The sequence below is a fragment of the Sarcophilus harrisii genome, chromosome 1 (assembly GCF_902635505.1).
Source record: "Sarcophilus harrisii chromosome 1, mSarHar1.11, whole genome shotgun sequence".
NCBI lineage: Eukaryota > Metazoa > Chordata > Mammalia > Dasyuromorphia > Dasyuridae > Sarcophilus > Sarcophilus harrisii.
Genome location: NC_045426.1, coordinates 312,415,114 through 312,428,875, shown reverse-complemented (window position 1 = coordinate 312,428,875; position 13,762 = coordinate 312,415,114). Strand labels below are relative to the sequence as shown.

At 41.4% G+C, this 13,762-nt stretch overlaps 1 protein-coding gene across 1 annotated transcript in view; it reads right to left on the bottom strand.

Moving 5' to 3' along the window:
• PPL (periplakin) overlaps positions 1–12,286 on the bottom strand; it is a 43,523-nt gene extending 31,237 nt beyond the window's left edge. Inside the window, exon 1 of the mRNA XM_023497598.2 lies at positions 11,797–12,286. Coding sequence (XP_023353366.2) covers positions 11,797–11,858 — 62 coding nt within the window. The 5' untranslated portion in view covers positions 11,859–12,286. The remainder of the gene's footprint in view (positions 1–11,796) is intronic.
• Between the last annotated feature and the right edge of the window lie 1,476 nt (positions 12,287–13,762).

The following is a 13,762-nucleotide window of genomic DNA, read 5'->3' as shown; positions in this document are numbered from 1 at the left end:
TACTCTGGGGCTGTTAAACAGTTCTCTCGAGGGACTAGTGTTTTAAATAATCTGGGCTGGATTGGAGCCCAGGACAGAGATAATGTAGCTTTTCATCAGGCTCCAGGCCAGCTATTTTTACCTGCACAGTCTCTGTCCTCTGGCACCACCCCTCCTGGCCCCCAGCTGTCTTTAAACATCTCCAAGTGAAGTCTTCTAAACTCAGTAAAGAGTAAACTCTTGGGGAGGTTCAGCAGAACATTGGCCTGAGAGCTTTAGTACAGGGTGTGCTCTATGGAAATACTCCTTGCCATAACCAATTTCATTTTGTGTTTCTGGCCCTGAGTCAGTCCCCAGCTCTTAGTCATTTTTATAATCTGGCAGAATCCTCCCTTTTGGGGTTAATTTCATCTCAGAAACTTCATGAAGGGCCAGAGAAGATGGGTGGTGAGGGATCAAAGCCCCAACCTACAGAGCTGGTATTTCTGGAATGTAGCTATGTCCACACCTCTCTGACACCCATTTTTTACCTCTTTTCCTCCTCACATCCTACAATGGCAGCTGAGTTCTGGCATGGTGAGTGCAGATCAGAGAAGGTTAGAGCTAGAAGAGACCTTAGAGATCGTTTCTACCAACCCTCTCATTTTTCAGATAAGGAAACTGAGGCGAAGAGGGAGTGAAATCACATATCCAGGACAAATTGCTATTTTAGTCACAGAGCCTGGGATTCAAACCCAGCAGTCCTAATTCTCAGTGATAGTGTCCTTTACACTACATTATGTTCTTGCCCCAGTGAACTTTGGCTTATAGTGTTCATTTCATTCAATCAGTTGATCCTGGCTCATTAGAGTGTCCAGGGCTCTGGAAAAGTTAATGGGGATGAGGGTGTGGTATAATCATACCAGGGAGAAAATTAGTTCTTCCCTTTATGATCTATTTCCTGAAACTCATCTTTTCCCTCCCATCCATACCCCTCCAACTCCTTCAATGTACACCCTCCCCCTTTATATTCAAATTTTAGAGAACGGCATCATGGGGCAGCTAGGTGGCACAGTAGGTAGAGTGTCTGACACAGATTCAGAGTCATCTTCCTGAATTTGAATTTGGTCTCAGAACTTAACTAGCTGAGTGACTCCTGAAGCAAAGAATCATAGAATCAGATTTAGAGCAGAAAAGGACTTACCGGTCATTCACTCCATTCCATTCTTTTAACAGATGTCCAACATGAGGTTCAAAATTTGCCCCAAAGTAGCAGACATGGAATTCAAGAAAATTTGAAACCAGATCCCTTGATTATAAATTCATTATCTTTTCATGGTTTCACAATGAGGGGTTAAACCAGAACTTTATGAGATAAAGCAGGTAGAGTGCCTAGCACTGTGCCTTGCATAGAAGCAGGATGTAAGAAATGTTTGGCAAATGGAAATTATGTTAAGAGTGTGTCCTAGCTCTATTCAACAATGAGATAATTCAGGCCAGTTTCAATGGTCTTGTGATGAAAAGAGCCATCTGCACCCAGAGAGAGGACTGTAGGGACTGAGTGTATATCCACTATGAGTGGATCATAGTATTTTCACTCTTTTTGTTGTTTGCTTGCATTGTGTTTTCTCATTTTTTTTCCCTTTTTGGTCTGATTTTTCTTGTGTGGCATAATATGGAAATAAGTATAGAAGAATTGCACATGTTTAACATAGATTACTCGCTGTCTAGGGGAAGGGGGTAGGGGAAAAGGGTGAGAAAAAAATTGGAACACAAGGTCTTGCAAGGCTGAATGTTGAAAATTATCTATGCATATCTTTTGAAAATAAAAAGCTTTAATTAAAAAAAAATAACAAAAAAAAGAGTGTGCCCTAGAATGGCCACTGACATGATATCAAATTGTTTCTCCCTCCCCCCCCAAACCTCCTTATATCCTAATTGCTGAGAATGACATCCATTTTTCTGGTCTTATTTTATAAGGCAGCTACTAAATATTAGTTAATAAGGTACAGGTCAAATGTAAATTTGCTAGATATGAATATCCAGTCACAAAAAACTTTGGTTCAGACTTGACTTTATTGAGATAAGGAATATCAATTTCCTTTACAATATAATCTATTCTATAATTTATCACCTTAGAAAATCTCTTGAGGTACTGAAAAGATAAGTGACTAGTCCAAGATCACCTAGCTAGTACTATCAAAGGCTGGACTTGCCTTCCTGCTCTGAGGTAGCACTTCCTCCATTTACCTAAATTGCTTCTCAGATACCATAATGATGGAATAACAATATTATTGAACAACCAGCCAGAGCCTATCATTAGGACAACTTAATCCTCCAAGTGGAGTAGCATATATAGGGGAGAGGGAGGAAGAGAGAATGGTGGTAAATTGAGGCTGAATCACAATATAATATTCACAAATGAGAAACCAAGCCTCTCATTCCCAGGCTGCGTCTGGTTTACAATGCTTTACACCCCTTGTTCCTTCAAACAGGTTGTACTGGTGAAGAATGAGGTAGAAGGGAATTCTTCCATCTGGTTCTTTTTCCCTTGCTCTGACTGCAAGGAGACACTGAATAGCGGGTCATCTCCTTAATTCCTCCTCCTTGTCTACAGCCATATGGTATGGAATTTGAGCTCAAATGGATTTTTAGAGACCCTGCCCAACTCTCCTTATTTTTATAGATAGGGAAATGGAGGTAAACAGTTTTGAAGTGATTTATCCAGAATCACCCGGGTGATAATCATTGAGTCAGCTCTCTTAAATATGGGCTTTGGACTTCCAAGTTCCACTGCCCTTTCCATTTATCATGGGACAAATGGGTAGGCTCCCTTAGCAAGGCTTTGGCAAATGGGAGAGCATATTTTGTTTGTTTTAAGAACTAATCACCTGGGTTTCTACTAGGAGTCCGTCTGTTAGAGCCATTTGAATTATGCCTTTTGTGATCTTGGGCAAGTCACTTAAAACTCCTGTAGGCTTTATTTTCTACTTCATAAAAAGGAAGGGGTTTAACAAGATACTAAGATCATAGATTGAAAGCTAGAAAGAACTTTACAAGTCATTCAATCTAACTGCTTCATTTTACAGAGGAGTAAGCCAAAGCCAGGGAATGATAAAATATAGCTAGCATTTATTTAGTACTTTATTAAGGTCTGCAAATCATTTTACAAATATAATCTCTCTTTTTTCTTTTTTTTAAATAGTATTTTATTTTTCCAAATACATGTAAAGACAATTTTCAACATTCATTTTTGTAAAATTTTGTATTCTAAGTTTTTCTCCCTTCCTTCTTTACTTTCCCTCTCCCCAAGACAGCAAGCAATCTGATATATGTTAAAAATGTGCAATTCTTTTAAACATACTGCTATATTTTACAAATATCTCATTTAATTCTCTCTTTTATATAATAATAGCTTTTTATTTTTCAAAATACATGCAAAGATATCTTATGACTAACAATCACACAGCAAATAGGTGTCCAAAGCTTGATTTGAATTCAAATCCTGATTCCAGGTCCAGTTCTCACTGCAACACATTGCTGAATTAAGATGTAATAAGAATGGTATTCTGGCTCCAAAACCACTGATTTTCCCATTGAACCATATGAGAGACCCTTTTAATTCTAAAGCCATGATTCTCTGAATAAATACTTGTTGACTGATTAATTAAAATAATACTCTCCCCACAGGAAACTTCTAGGTAATTAGAGTGAATTACTGTAATGATAGGTATTAATCAGGAAGGCGGAGTGTAATTGGTGAAGCAGCAAAGCTTTGCTTAGTTTAATAATTGGATCCTTTCCCTCTATATGACACCAAAGCCAATATGACATGGGGTTTAAAAAGGCTACCACATTTTTCATGGCTCAAGGAAGATAGCTCTGATCCCCTAACCAGAGACAGACATTGATATCTTTTGTGTTCTCATAATGGGCATGTAGCATAAATCCCCTGTGATAGGATATAGGGAGGTTAAAGGTGACAATTACCTCCTCCAGGGTTCCAGCTTATTCCCCTTTCCTTAAAAGTGGTCTAAGAGGCTAGGCTATAATAGTGGTCAGAGAATAATAAAATCTTTTAGATTAAAGAGTTATTAGACTTGTCCAGGAGCATCTAGGTGGTGAAGTGTATGATAGAACACTGAGCTTGTAATCAGGAAGACTCTTCAAGAGTTCAAAATTAGCCCCAGATACTTACTGGGAAAAAAAAAAGCCTAAGGTCTCCAGTGGACACCTTCAATCATCCTGATCTATACTTTGCCACTGGACCCAGATGGCTTTGGAGGAAAGAGAGGCTGGCGACTTTGTATAGCCCTCCCTCAAATTAGCTGTGTTCCTACTTATAGACAGGGGACTCCTTGAAGAGTTTAGGGCATAGTTATCATACCGGAAACAGAGACAAACAGATATTAACTGATCGCTCAAAGTCACACAGTTAAGTGTCTGAGGCTACATTTGAACTCATTATCCCCAGCATTCCATTTCCTATACCCCACAAGGGGCTAAGTGGACCATCAGAGTCACTTTATTTTACCATTTCTGTTCAACACTAAGAATCAAGTCAAGACTTCTTGATGTCATTGGTCCTCTTCAAGAACAAAGGACAAACAAGAACAAATACTAGCACTGAGATGTGATTCTGGACAAGTCATTTAACCCTATTTACCTCAGTTTCCTTATCTGTAAAATGAATTAGAGAAGAAATGGCAAACCATTCCAGTATCTTTGCCTAGAAAACCCCAAATGTCACAAAGGTTTGGACAGGACTGAAGAACAACAATAATAACAAATGCTTACTGAATTGAATATGTTGTAGAATATGATGTAGAGGAATTCTTGTTCAGGTATGGTCTAGACTGACCTAGAGGTCCCTTGGACATTGAAACTCTGTGATTAATGTCCTTAAGGAATTTGCAACCATTTAGATTTAGCTCAGGCTGCATTCCATGGTTCCCCTGTAGATTTCCCACAGTGTTAGTTATTTCAAATATAGTACAGTAAACACATGTTCAGCTTTTTTCTCATTGAAACATAAGAGCAGTCTCAGACTTCTAAACCCAGTTCCTTGAGTAAAAAAGTCTGATTTTCTCAAGACAGAAGATAATTTAAATCTTCAAAAATGTCAGCCTGAAACCTAAATCCAAACAAATAGACTACAAATGAATTTTGAAAAGTTCATTTCTGCTTTACTCCCATATGCATCTCTTCAGAAACAAGCAGAACAGCCAATGAATTTTATTCTCGACTCTCTTGTTTATCTAATAAGACTCGACATAAACCCTCTGCCCAGGAAAGGAAGAAAGGGAGACCAACTTTAGTATTGATTCTCATTATAGAATAGAAATGGTAAAATAGATGGCCCACTCTTAATCTGATGGCCCACTTAGCCTTCTGGGGATGTATAGGAAATGGAGTACTGGGCTTAGAGTCAGGGAGATTTGAGTTCAAATCTTGCTTCAGACACTTATTAGCTGTGTGACCTTGGGCAATCAGTTAGTATCTTTTTTCCAGGTGATAACTATGCCCTAAAATCTTCAAGGAGTCACCTGAGGAAGTCTTTTGTCTGTAAGTAGGAACACATTTAGTATAATCTAATTAGAGAAGAATATTTTCTATCTCCATTTAAAAAAATAAATGTGTCTTTTCAACCATAAAATGGGGACCATCAAAATACCCATCTCTCAGGATTGTTGCCAGAAGAAAATGAGATATTTCTAGTAGATGCTTACTAAATGCACTTTTTTCTTCCTTTTCTATCACTCAACTTTGTGTTAACAATAGCTCAGGAGTAACAGGATTCAAACTCTGTTCAAACTCTGCCTCTGCTGCTTACTACTTGTGTGATAATGGAAAAATCACAATCTTCCTGGACCTTGATTTCCTTATCTGGCTTGAACTAAATGACCCTGGTAGTTTCTTCCATCTCTGAATCTATAATTCCTGGTCTTTAATAGTTCTCTGGTATAATTAACTGGCTAATAACCCAATAGAATCAGGAATAGTTAATTTATGCACTCTAGCAAAGTTTGAAAATTGTGCTCCTGTGAGGCCATGGAGTGTCAACATGGCACACATAAAATAAAGAGAGTCAGGAAAAACCTGTATTCTGTATACTGGCTATGTGATCGTGGGAAAGGGAACTCTCTTAAGACTATCTTTTTGCAGAGCAAGTGTCTGAACTGTTAGTGAAAATTTCTCCCAAGAATTGTCTCTTCCAATGAAAATATGGCTAGTCCCCAAAATAGAAGTGGATTGACACCATAAAATAAGTACCAGCCTGCCATGAAAAGAATTTTCTAGAGTTTGAATATTTACATTTATAGATAGTAATATTTAAGAGTATTCTTCAGCACATCGCCATTTGTTCGATTCAATTAAATAAATATGTGCTCAGCACCTACTGTGCACAAGACATTGATGGTAAGTGTATTTTTACCTTGACTACAACAAATCTTAGTTCTGCTCACAGTCCTTCACTCAGAGGATAACCCACCTATTCTGCCTACAATCTCATTAGCTTCATTAGTTTTTATTTTATTAGGGAGAGCATAATTTACTCCTAAACCTCCTTTCCACTTAAATTCTTAAACCGGAGTTTCTTAGTTCATAACATCTACAGGACCTGCTTGTTTCTCCTTCCTCTGCTTCAATATGTTCTCCTTCATTTCCTCCTTTTGACTCTAGTCTTTGCCCCTCCTTTTTCTGGGTCTCACTTCCTCCCCAGCCCCTATTCCAGAATTCTCTGTCACTCAGGAGCACCTTTGGGAACATGTGAAATAAATCACCACTCATTTGGTTCACATGCCTTTCTTCTTAGGCCAGCCGGGAACACCACCTTACACCCACCTTCTGACTATTTCATGACTTGTCCTACAGCTTTAAAAATAAAAAGTGTGTGTGTGTGTGTGTGTGTGAGAGAGAGAGATAGAAGATATTCTAATATATGAATTTTGATCAGCTCACATGTGTTCTTAGGGGCTTCCTCAGATGACCCCTTGAAGAGTTTAGGGCATAATAATCATCTCGGAAGAAACCTACTGGACTAAAACAAAAGGTACAGTTTTCCAGTTACGGATACCCAAGACAGGTTGCAGCAAGCCTAGAGGGAGGAGTATTGGGTTATCGCAGGCAGAACATATACTAGTAGAAAGGAGGGTGTGGCAATTTCTAGATTTTAAATCTCACCTCAATAAAACCAGAAATTTCATCAAAATAATTCCTTTATTTCTTCTCCCCCATGAAATTTTCTGTCCTCCCCTATCCCACTTTTCTCCTCCCCAGGCCTGTCAGAGAAATGGCTTCTGGAATAAGGGAAGGGAGGGTTTAAGTGATCCATTTTCAGGGATGCTAGGGGGAGTCTCTGCTGAAACTCACAGAAAATTCTGGTTAAGCATTTCCCAGATATCTTTATATGTCATTGTTTCCTGGAATCTGAGTAGAGGGGGAAAACTGGGGCACAAACAGTGATACGTTGGTCGATGCTTAATAACAGGCTCCCCTAAAAGCTACAACATACTTTTAAGTTTAATCTGCATCATCATTTTCTCTGGTGATTTCTTTAGGCAATCAGCAGAACAACAGAACAATAAATCAAATTATAACTTGTATTTGTCACTTTCCAAGGTGTAAATGGTCACAGTGAAAATTTAACAAGAATGTCTCAAGAGTCAGTCAGTTTGAGCTGGCTTCAGCACACTGGAACTCATCAGAGAACACAGATCAATTCGATTAAAGGAATTCATTGCTGAGCTGGGGCTAGAGCAACAGAATGGGAATTCTGACTTTCTCTAACACAGCCCTCTTTCTCTGGTTAGAGTCAGAAAAACAGTCCCTAAATCATTTGTCAAGTGAGGAACAGTCCCAAATTTTCAAAGAAGTCAATTGTACTACTACCCCTCTATCCAACTGATAACTTGATGCTATCTCTACCACCCCTGCAGGGCTCCCATAGTTGGAAGTTTGGCTATTAGATCTCTACCCTTTTCACAGGCTTTTATTATTAGAAGGAATGATAGCTGCTACAAGGCTCTTAGACCCTACAGACTACCAAGGAGCTATTTTTTCCTATAGTTGAGCCCAGGGCACTTAAGCTGGCTCTGAGAAACATCTCAGATATTTTTAATGTGAAGTCTTCCCCAGGAATTCTTCTGGGTTTCTATATATAATATCTGTTATCTGGGCCATTTGTTTGATGCTTTTGCATTATTATTGAACATGTCCACACATCTTAACTCCACAACTATGCAGGCTCCTAGAGAGCAGGGACAGTATCTTCTTTGCACTCCACCCCTAATACAAGACTGGGTACACAGCAGGTGTTCACTAAGTATATAGTGAATGAAGGAAAGAAGGAATGACAGGGCTGGGAATAACCCACTCTTTCTCCATCAAATCTCTGACCTTTCATGACCTGCAAGGCCCCAGGCAGCAGGGCCCCACCAGAGCGCTCACACTATTATTAGCCGATTGTTCTAACACCCAGAACTTCCAGTAGTACCCCACACCTATGATTAGAAGCCTAGACAATAAGGAAGATGTTTCATGCTTTGCCTTCTCCCCAATTTCAATTGCTAAAAGATTGAAGATCATGGAGGGAGTGGCCCTTTCCTCTTGTGGTCAGTCTTGACTTCTCAGAGGATCATAGATCTAGAGAGCATCTAATCCCCAGCTTCTTAAGCCATGGGTCATGATCTCATGGAGGTCTCATAACTGAATGTGAGGGCCACACAATTATGATTTATTATCAGTACGTTTGATTTGTATACTTATTTTATACATCTATATACCCAGGGTCACATAAAAATTTCTTGGGGAAAAGGGGATTGAAAGTGGAAAAGTTTAAGAAATCCTAATCTAGTCTAACATCTTTATTTTACAGAAAGTTGGAGTCAGGATTTGAACTCAGGATTCAGAGCTCAGCGCTTCACCCCCTTTCCCTCCAGTTTATGGGTTTCTTTGCCTCCTGAGCTTTAGGTGGAGAACAAAGGTCTCCAACACCCCAACCCCCATTCCTCCAAAAAGCAAATCAGGCAATTTTTCCTGTGCTCTATTCTGGCTAGCATAGTACTAGGCATATAAATAAAGACGCAATAAATACTAACTGAATTGCATTTCCTTTGGTTTCTGCATCTTCAATTTCTCAGTATGAAGAGTTTAGAGATCTTGGAATGATTTTTAAAAAAAATCTATTTTTTTAGCAGACATCCCCCCTTCAATTACCTCCAACTATAATTCTATGAATAAATACTTGTTTAATTAATGAAAACTCTCCATACAGGAAGCTTCTAGGCACAATTACATTAGATTTCCCCCCCTCCCCCCCAAGTAATTGGGATTAAGTGACTTGCGCAGGGTCACACAGCCAGGATGTGTTAAGTGTCTGAGGCCACATTTGAACTCAGATCCTCCTGACTTCAGGGCTGGTTCTCTATCCCTATGGAATTTTTTGACTGACCAGTTGAAGAGGATCCATACAGCCCTCTGTCCCATCCTTTTTCCTTTACAATCACTAAAGGCCTGGGATGAAGCTACTAATTTCTACAGTGATTATTTTTCCTGGAATTAGAACCAAGAATCTTTCCCTTTAAATGTGTCAAAAACCCCTACCTCTGTGGCCTGGGAGAAAGTCCCACCTCCACTTGCTCATTTATTTTGAGGAGGGGAGTGTGATTTACTTAGTCTTTGCATAGTAGGATGAGAGGTGGGACAACTGGATGGTATTCATTATGTATTCCATTCCCCCCATCTCTGTGCCATCTGTTTGCCCCTCCCTCCTACCCTGATTCTCCCTTTCCTTCTCCCCACCAACAGGGAAGAATCCTGACTCCAAACAAGTCAGGAAAGGGCATTTCTTTCCACTTGCTTTGCCCAGAGAACCAGAGCCATATTTATTTCCCCCTTCCCTTAGGGTTTTTATAAGTGACCAAGATCTTTTTTTTTTTCTTCCAGTAGATCTAAGCCTTAAAGTGATGGAAGATAAGGAGAGAGGTGAGAAAATAGAATCTGAGCTACCCAGGGTTTTCCTAGGAGCCAGAGTGGTGTAGAGTAAAGCAAGGCAAGGCAAGATGAAGTGGATTTATAAAGTAATGGGGTGGGGGTATATAGGGGTCTCTTGCAGAAGAAGAGCTTTCCGAGACTGGCACAGAGCATCCGATTGTGTAACTACACAGAGAACAGCCAGGAGGAGCTGACCCAGCCTGGTGTTGATAGCTGGGTCAGGATACAGTCTGCTGAAAAGAGAATTAATTGCTCTTTACTTTTCTGCTGCCTAGCCCAGACTTCATAATCTTTTGGGAATGGGGACATAGGGAGATGGGAGACCTTGCAGAGAAAAAGAAATGGGGGTGAAATAAATGTTACTTCTCTAGAAAAAGTCAAGGCATGAGATTGTTTTTTTATCATTCCTTTTAAAAATTACTTTGTATTACTTTCTATATATTATTTCTTTACCCCAGCACAGCTCCTATACATAGCTGCTCAAAAAATAAAGCACGTTGAATAGAGCTAAGTAGCTTTGGAAAGTTATTCGTAAATAAGGGGGTTCTGTGATAATTACTCCCCATTCCTCTTTAAAGTTTTATTCATAATGATGTCCAAATACCTTTCTGATCACCCAAAACTGCATCAAATCCTGGGCAAAGACTCAGAGCCCCAGGAGCAAACTTGTTCAGGGAATCTGAAACCTAAGTTCTCACTGACCTCTCCTGGGAAAGTCCTATTTTTCAGTCTCTCCTAGGGAAGAGTTCAATGAATGAGAGGGGGAGGAGGTAGATACACAACTGAAGAGAAAGGAGACAGGAAAAGCTATATACATAGGGATGAAAATTGTTTTCAGACACAGGAGTCAGTGAGATGGACTATTTTTAGAATACTGATATTTTAGGACAACTGATGACCCTTCCTATTGAGTAGAGAATTAATGTGGTTTAGTGGGATGATCCCACTTGGTGTCGGGAGATTTGGTTTGGAATCTCAGATCTAACGTGACCCTGGACTTTTAAACCTCTCTGAGTCTTAACTTTGCCGGTCTGCAAAGTGGGGATAATAATGCCTGTAGTATCTTCCTTATGGGAATGTTGTTCGGAAAAATCAGTATTAAACTCTGTAATGTGAGTTATTATTCCACCTCCTTTAGAAATCCCTTCTCATCCTGAGCTCTCAAAATACTACCAAAAAGCTTTCCTCAATGGGAGTCAGATAGGAGCCCATGTCTTATCCTTACCACCCTAAGGAGGCCAGAGGAGTTCCACCCCGTTCCCACCCCTCTCCCATCCTCCCCTCCCCAAGCTGGCTCTGCCTCTGTGTCCACCCTCTATATCTCAGTGAGGGTTTTTCTTAAACCAGTTATTAAATGAATACATTAGTACTTATCAGACCAACGTGGGCTGTGGCTTTAATCCAAACACATCAAGACATGTTATTCTCTATTCTCAGGCAGCTCTTCAAACCTGAACTAATGAGGTGCCTGCCAGTTTCGGGGCTGGGAGGTGGGGGAGATGAGGGAGGAGGGGGAGGGATGGAGTGAGCCCGGAGCCACACCCCTGCCCGGACTGAGCACGGACTCCGCAAAGGCCAGCCCCAAAGACAGATTGTGCTTGGTGGTTCCGGCCCCCCACTTTCCCCCCATCCCCGCAGGTTCTGGCCCCTCTCTAGCAGGACCCACCGCGGCAGTGGGCCCTCACGGCGCGCACAGCAGGTAGCCGGAAGTCATTCGACAGGTGGCCTCGCGTCTCCTCTCCCTATGCAGCCGGCTCCTTTCCCCTCTCACCCGCCAGTCAGCTTAGAGCTTCTCCCTGGGGCAGAGGAGTCCCTAGGGGCCACCCCGCAGCCCTTCCTCACCTCTTGGTCTGCACCGTGGGGCTATATTTGCCTTTGTTTCTCTTCCTGAACAGCGAATTCATCTTGCCCTCGGTGTGTGCACAGCTTCTGGCCGCCGGTGCGTGTGTGTGTTGGAAGAACCGGGGGTCTGGACCCGCCAGCAGCGCGCGGAGGGTGGGTGGCGGCCCGGGCAGGTGTGAGAGCGGCTGTCAGGAGAGCCCCCAACTGCCGCCCACAGCTCTAGCTCCTGGTCACTACTCCAGGGGGGCGGGGTTGCGCTGTCGGGCTGGGTTCAGCTCCAGAGGCTGTTGGTCGCTCTCCCTTTCCTGAGAGAAGGTGGTGCTTACCTTCATGTCACCCAGAAGGCGGAGCTTCCCGCCCCGTCTCCCTCCCTCTCTCAGTGTACACCCGCACTCAGTGTATGAGGCGGGGACCCAGGACCAGTGCACACATGCAAGGGGTGCGCGTGAGAATGAAATTCGTCTCCTTTGCATATGCTCCCGATGTTTAAATGGGAAATGATGGTGCAAGCATGGGACCAGCAGGGGTGGGGGTACAGCAGACAGACACTGAGCTGCAAGTTTAGTTATAAACTCTGTGCAAGTGCCAGCCAAGCTCCCTCCCCTTGGCCTGGAGTCCCGGCTGTGACCCAGCTCTGCCCCACAGACTACAGATCCTAGGGGGGTGTCTGGATCTGGCAGAAATACCTAATGAAACCCCTCATAGAACGACTCCAAGGCGGGACTTGCTTAATTTGGGCACACCCAGGCAGATATTTATCCCAGCCCTGGCAAACCCAGTGGTTAAGTGGGCACATAGGATGAAGGATCAGGTCCCAGGTGACTGGTTTCTGTACACTGGAAATTAAATAAAGCATTCATGACATATTACCTCTTCCAGTTCTTGTCCAAGTTTCAGGCTCAAGAAATTAGGTTGTGGTCAGGTTAGAAATAATGTATCAATAACATCTAAAAGTTTTAAAATTTAGAACAGTTACATTATAAAAGTATGTTCTTATTTCTCATCCTTTCTCATATAAAAATGCCTGCTATAGATAAAAAAATGTATATCTGGTTCTCTGGTTAGCAGAACAAAGACTGGAACAACTTTGAGAAGAAAATAATTTGTTTTTCTATGTCAATCATAGATTATTTCTATCATGCTTACTACCCAAATTATTCAAGTTTTAAAACTGGATTAAAATGTTAAGGAAGATTTTGTGTTTTATAGTTAGTTTAGAGTTAGTAAGGGAGCAACATAGAAGTCGCATCAAGAGTATCACCAGAGAAATGTAAGTCTGGACAAAAATGATGGGCATGTCACATAGTGAGGGTGAGGGGTAGCCAATGTATTCCACTGGTATTTGTACAATGTCAAAAAATCTGAGGAAAGCCCATAAGTACATTGGGTGGATCCACTGTGTGGAATTTATGGTAGGACAGATAGGAATTGCTCAGGATTATCAGATACTGATGAGTTGGAATCTGCTTTGTGAGACAGAATACCCACATTGATGAAGGCACAGATTCACTGAAGACAGAAGAGGGACTATTTTTGGGTCCTTAGCTCAGGGAACTGTTTAGTGTATGAGCAATATATCTACCCTTGGAGCCCCTACAAATGGAATCCTTGCTGGGAGTAACCCTTCCTCCTTTCCTGATCTCATCTCCCCCTTTCTTTGTGACAAGCAAACAGATAATCCTGACACTAAGAAGCATTTATTTTTCTGGTCTAGACAGGGGATTTCTGCTTATCTAGTGTGAAAGGTCCCCACCCTCAAGGAGGTCTAGATTTACAAACCTGTTTTGCCTAAACCACCATTTATAGAGGTTAGTAAAGTTTTCTGGATGGCTCTAGAAGAGTGCTAGGTCTGGAGTCAGGAAGAACTGAGAACAAATCGAGCCCCAGATACTTATTACTTACATAACCTTAAGCAAATCATTTAACTTGGTTCTGCCTCAGTTTCCTCACTTGTAAAATGAGGATG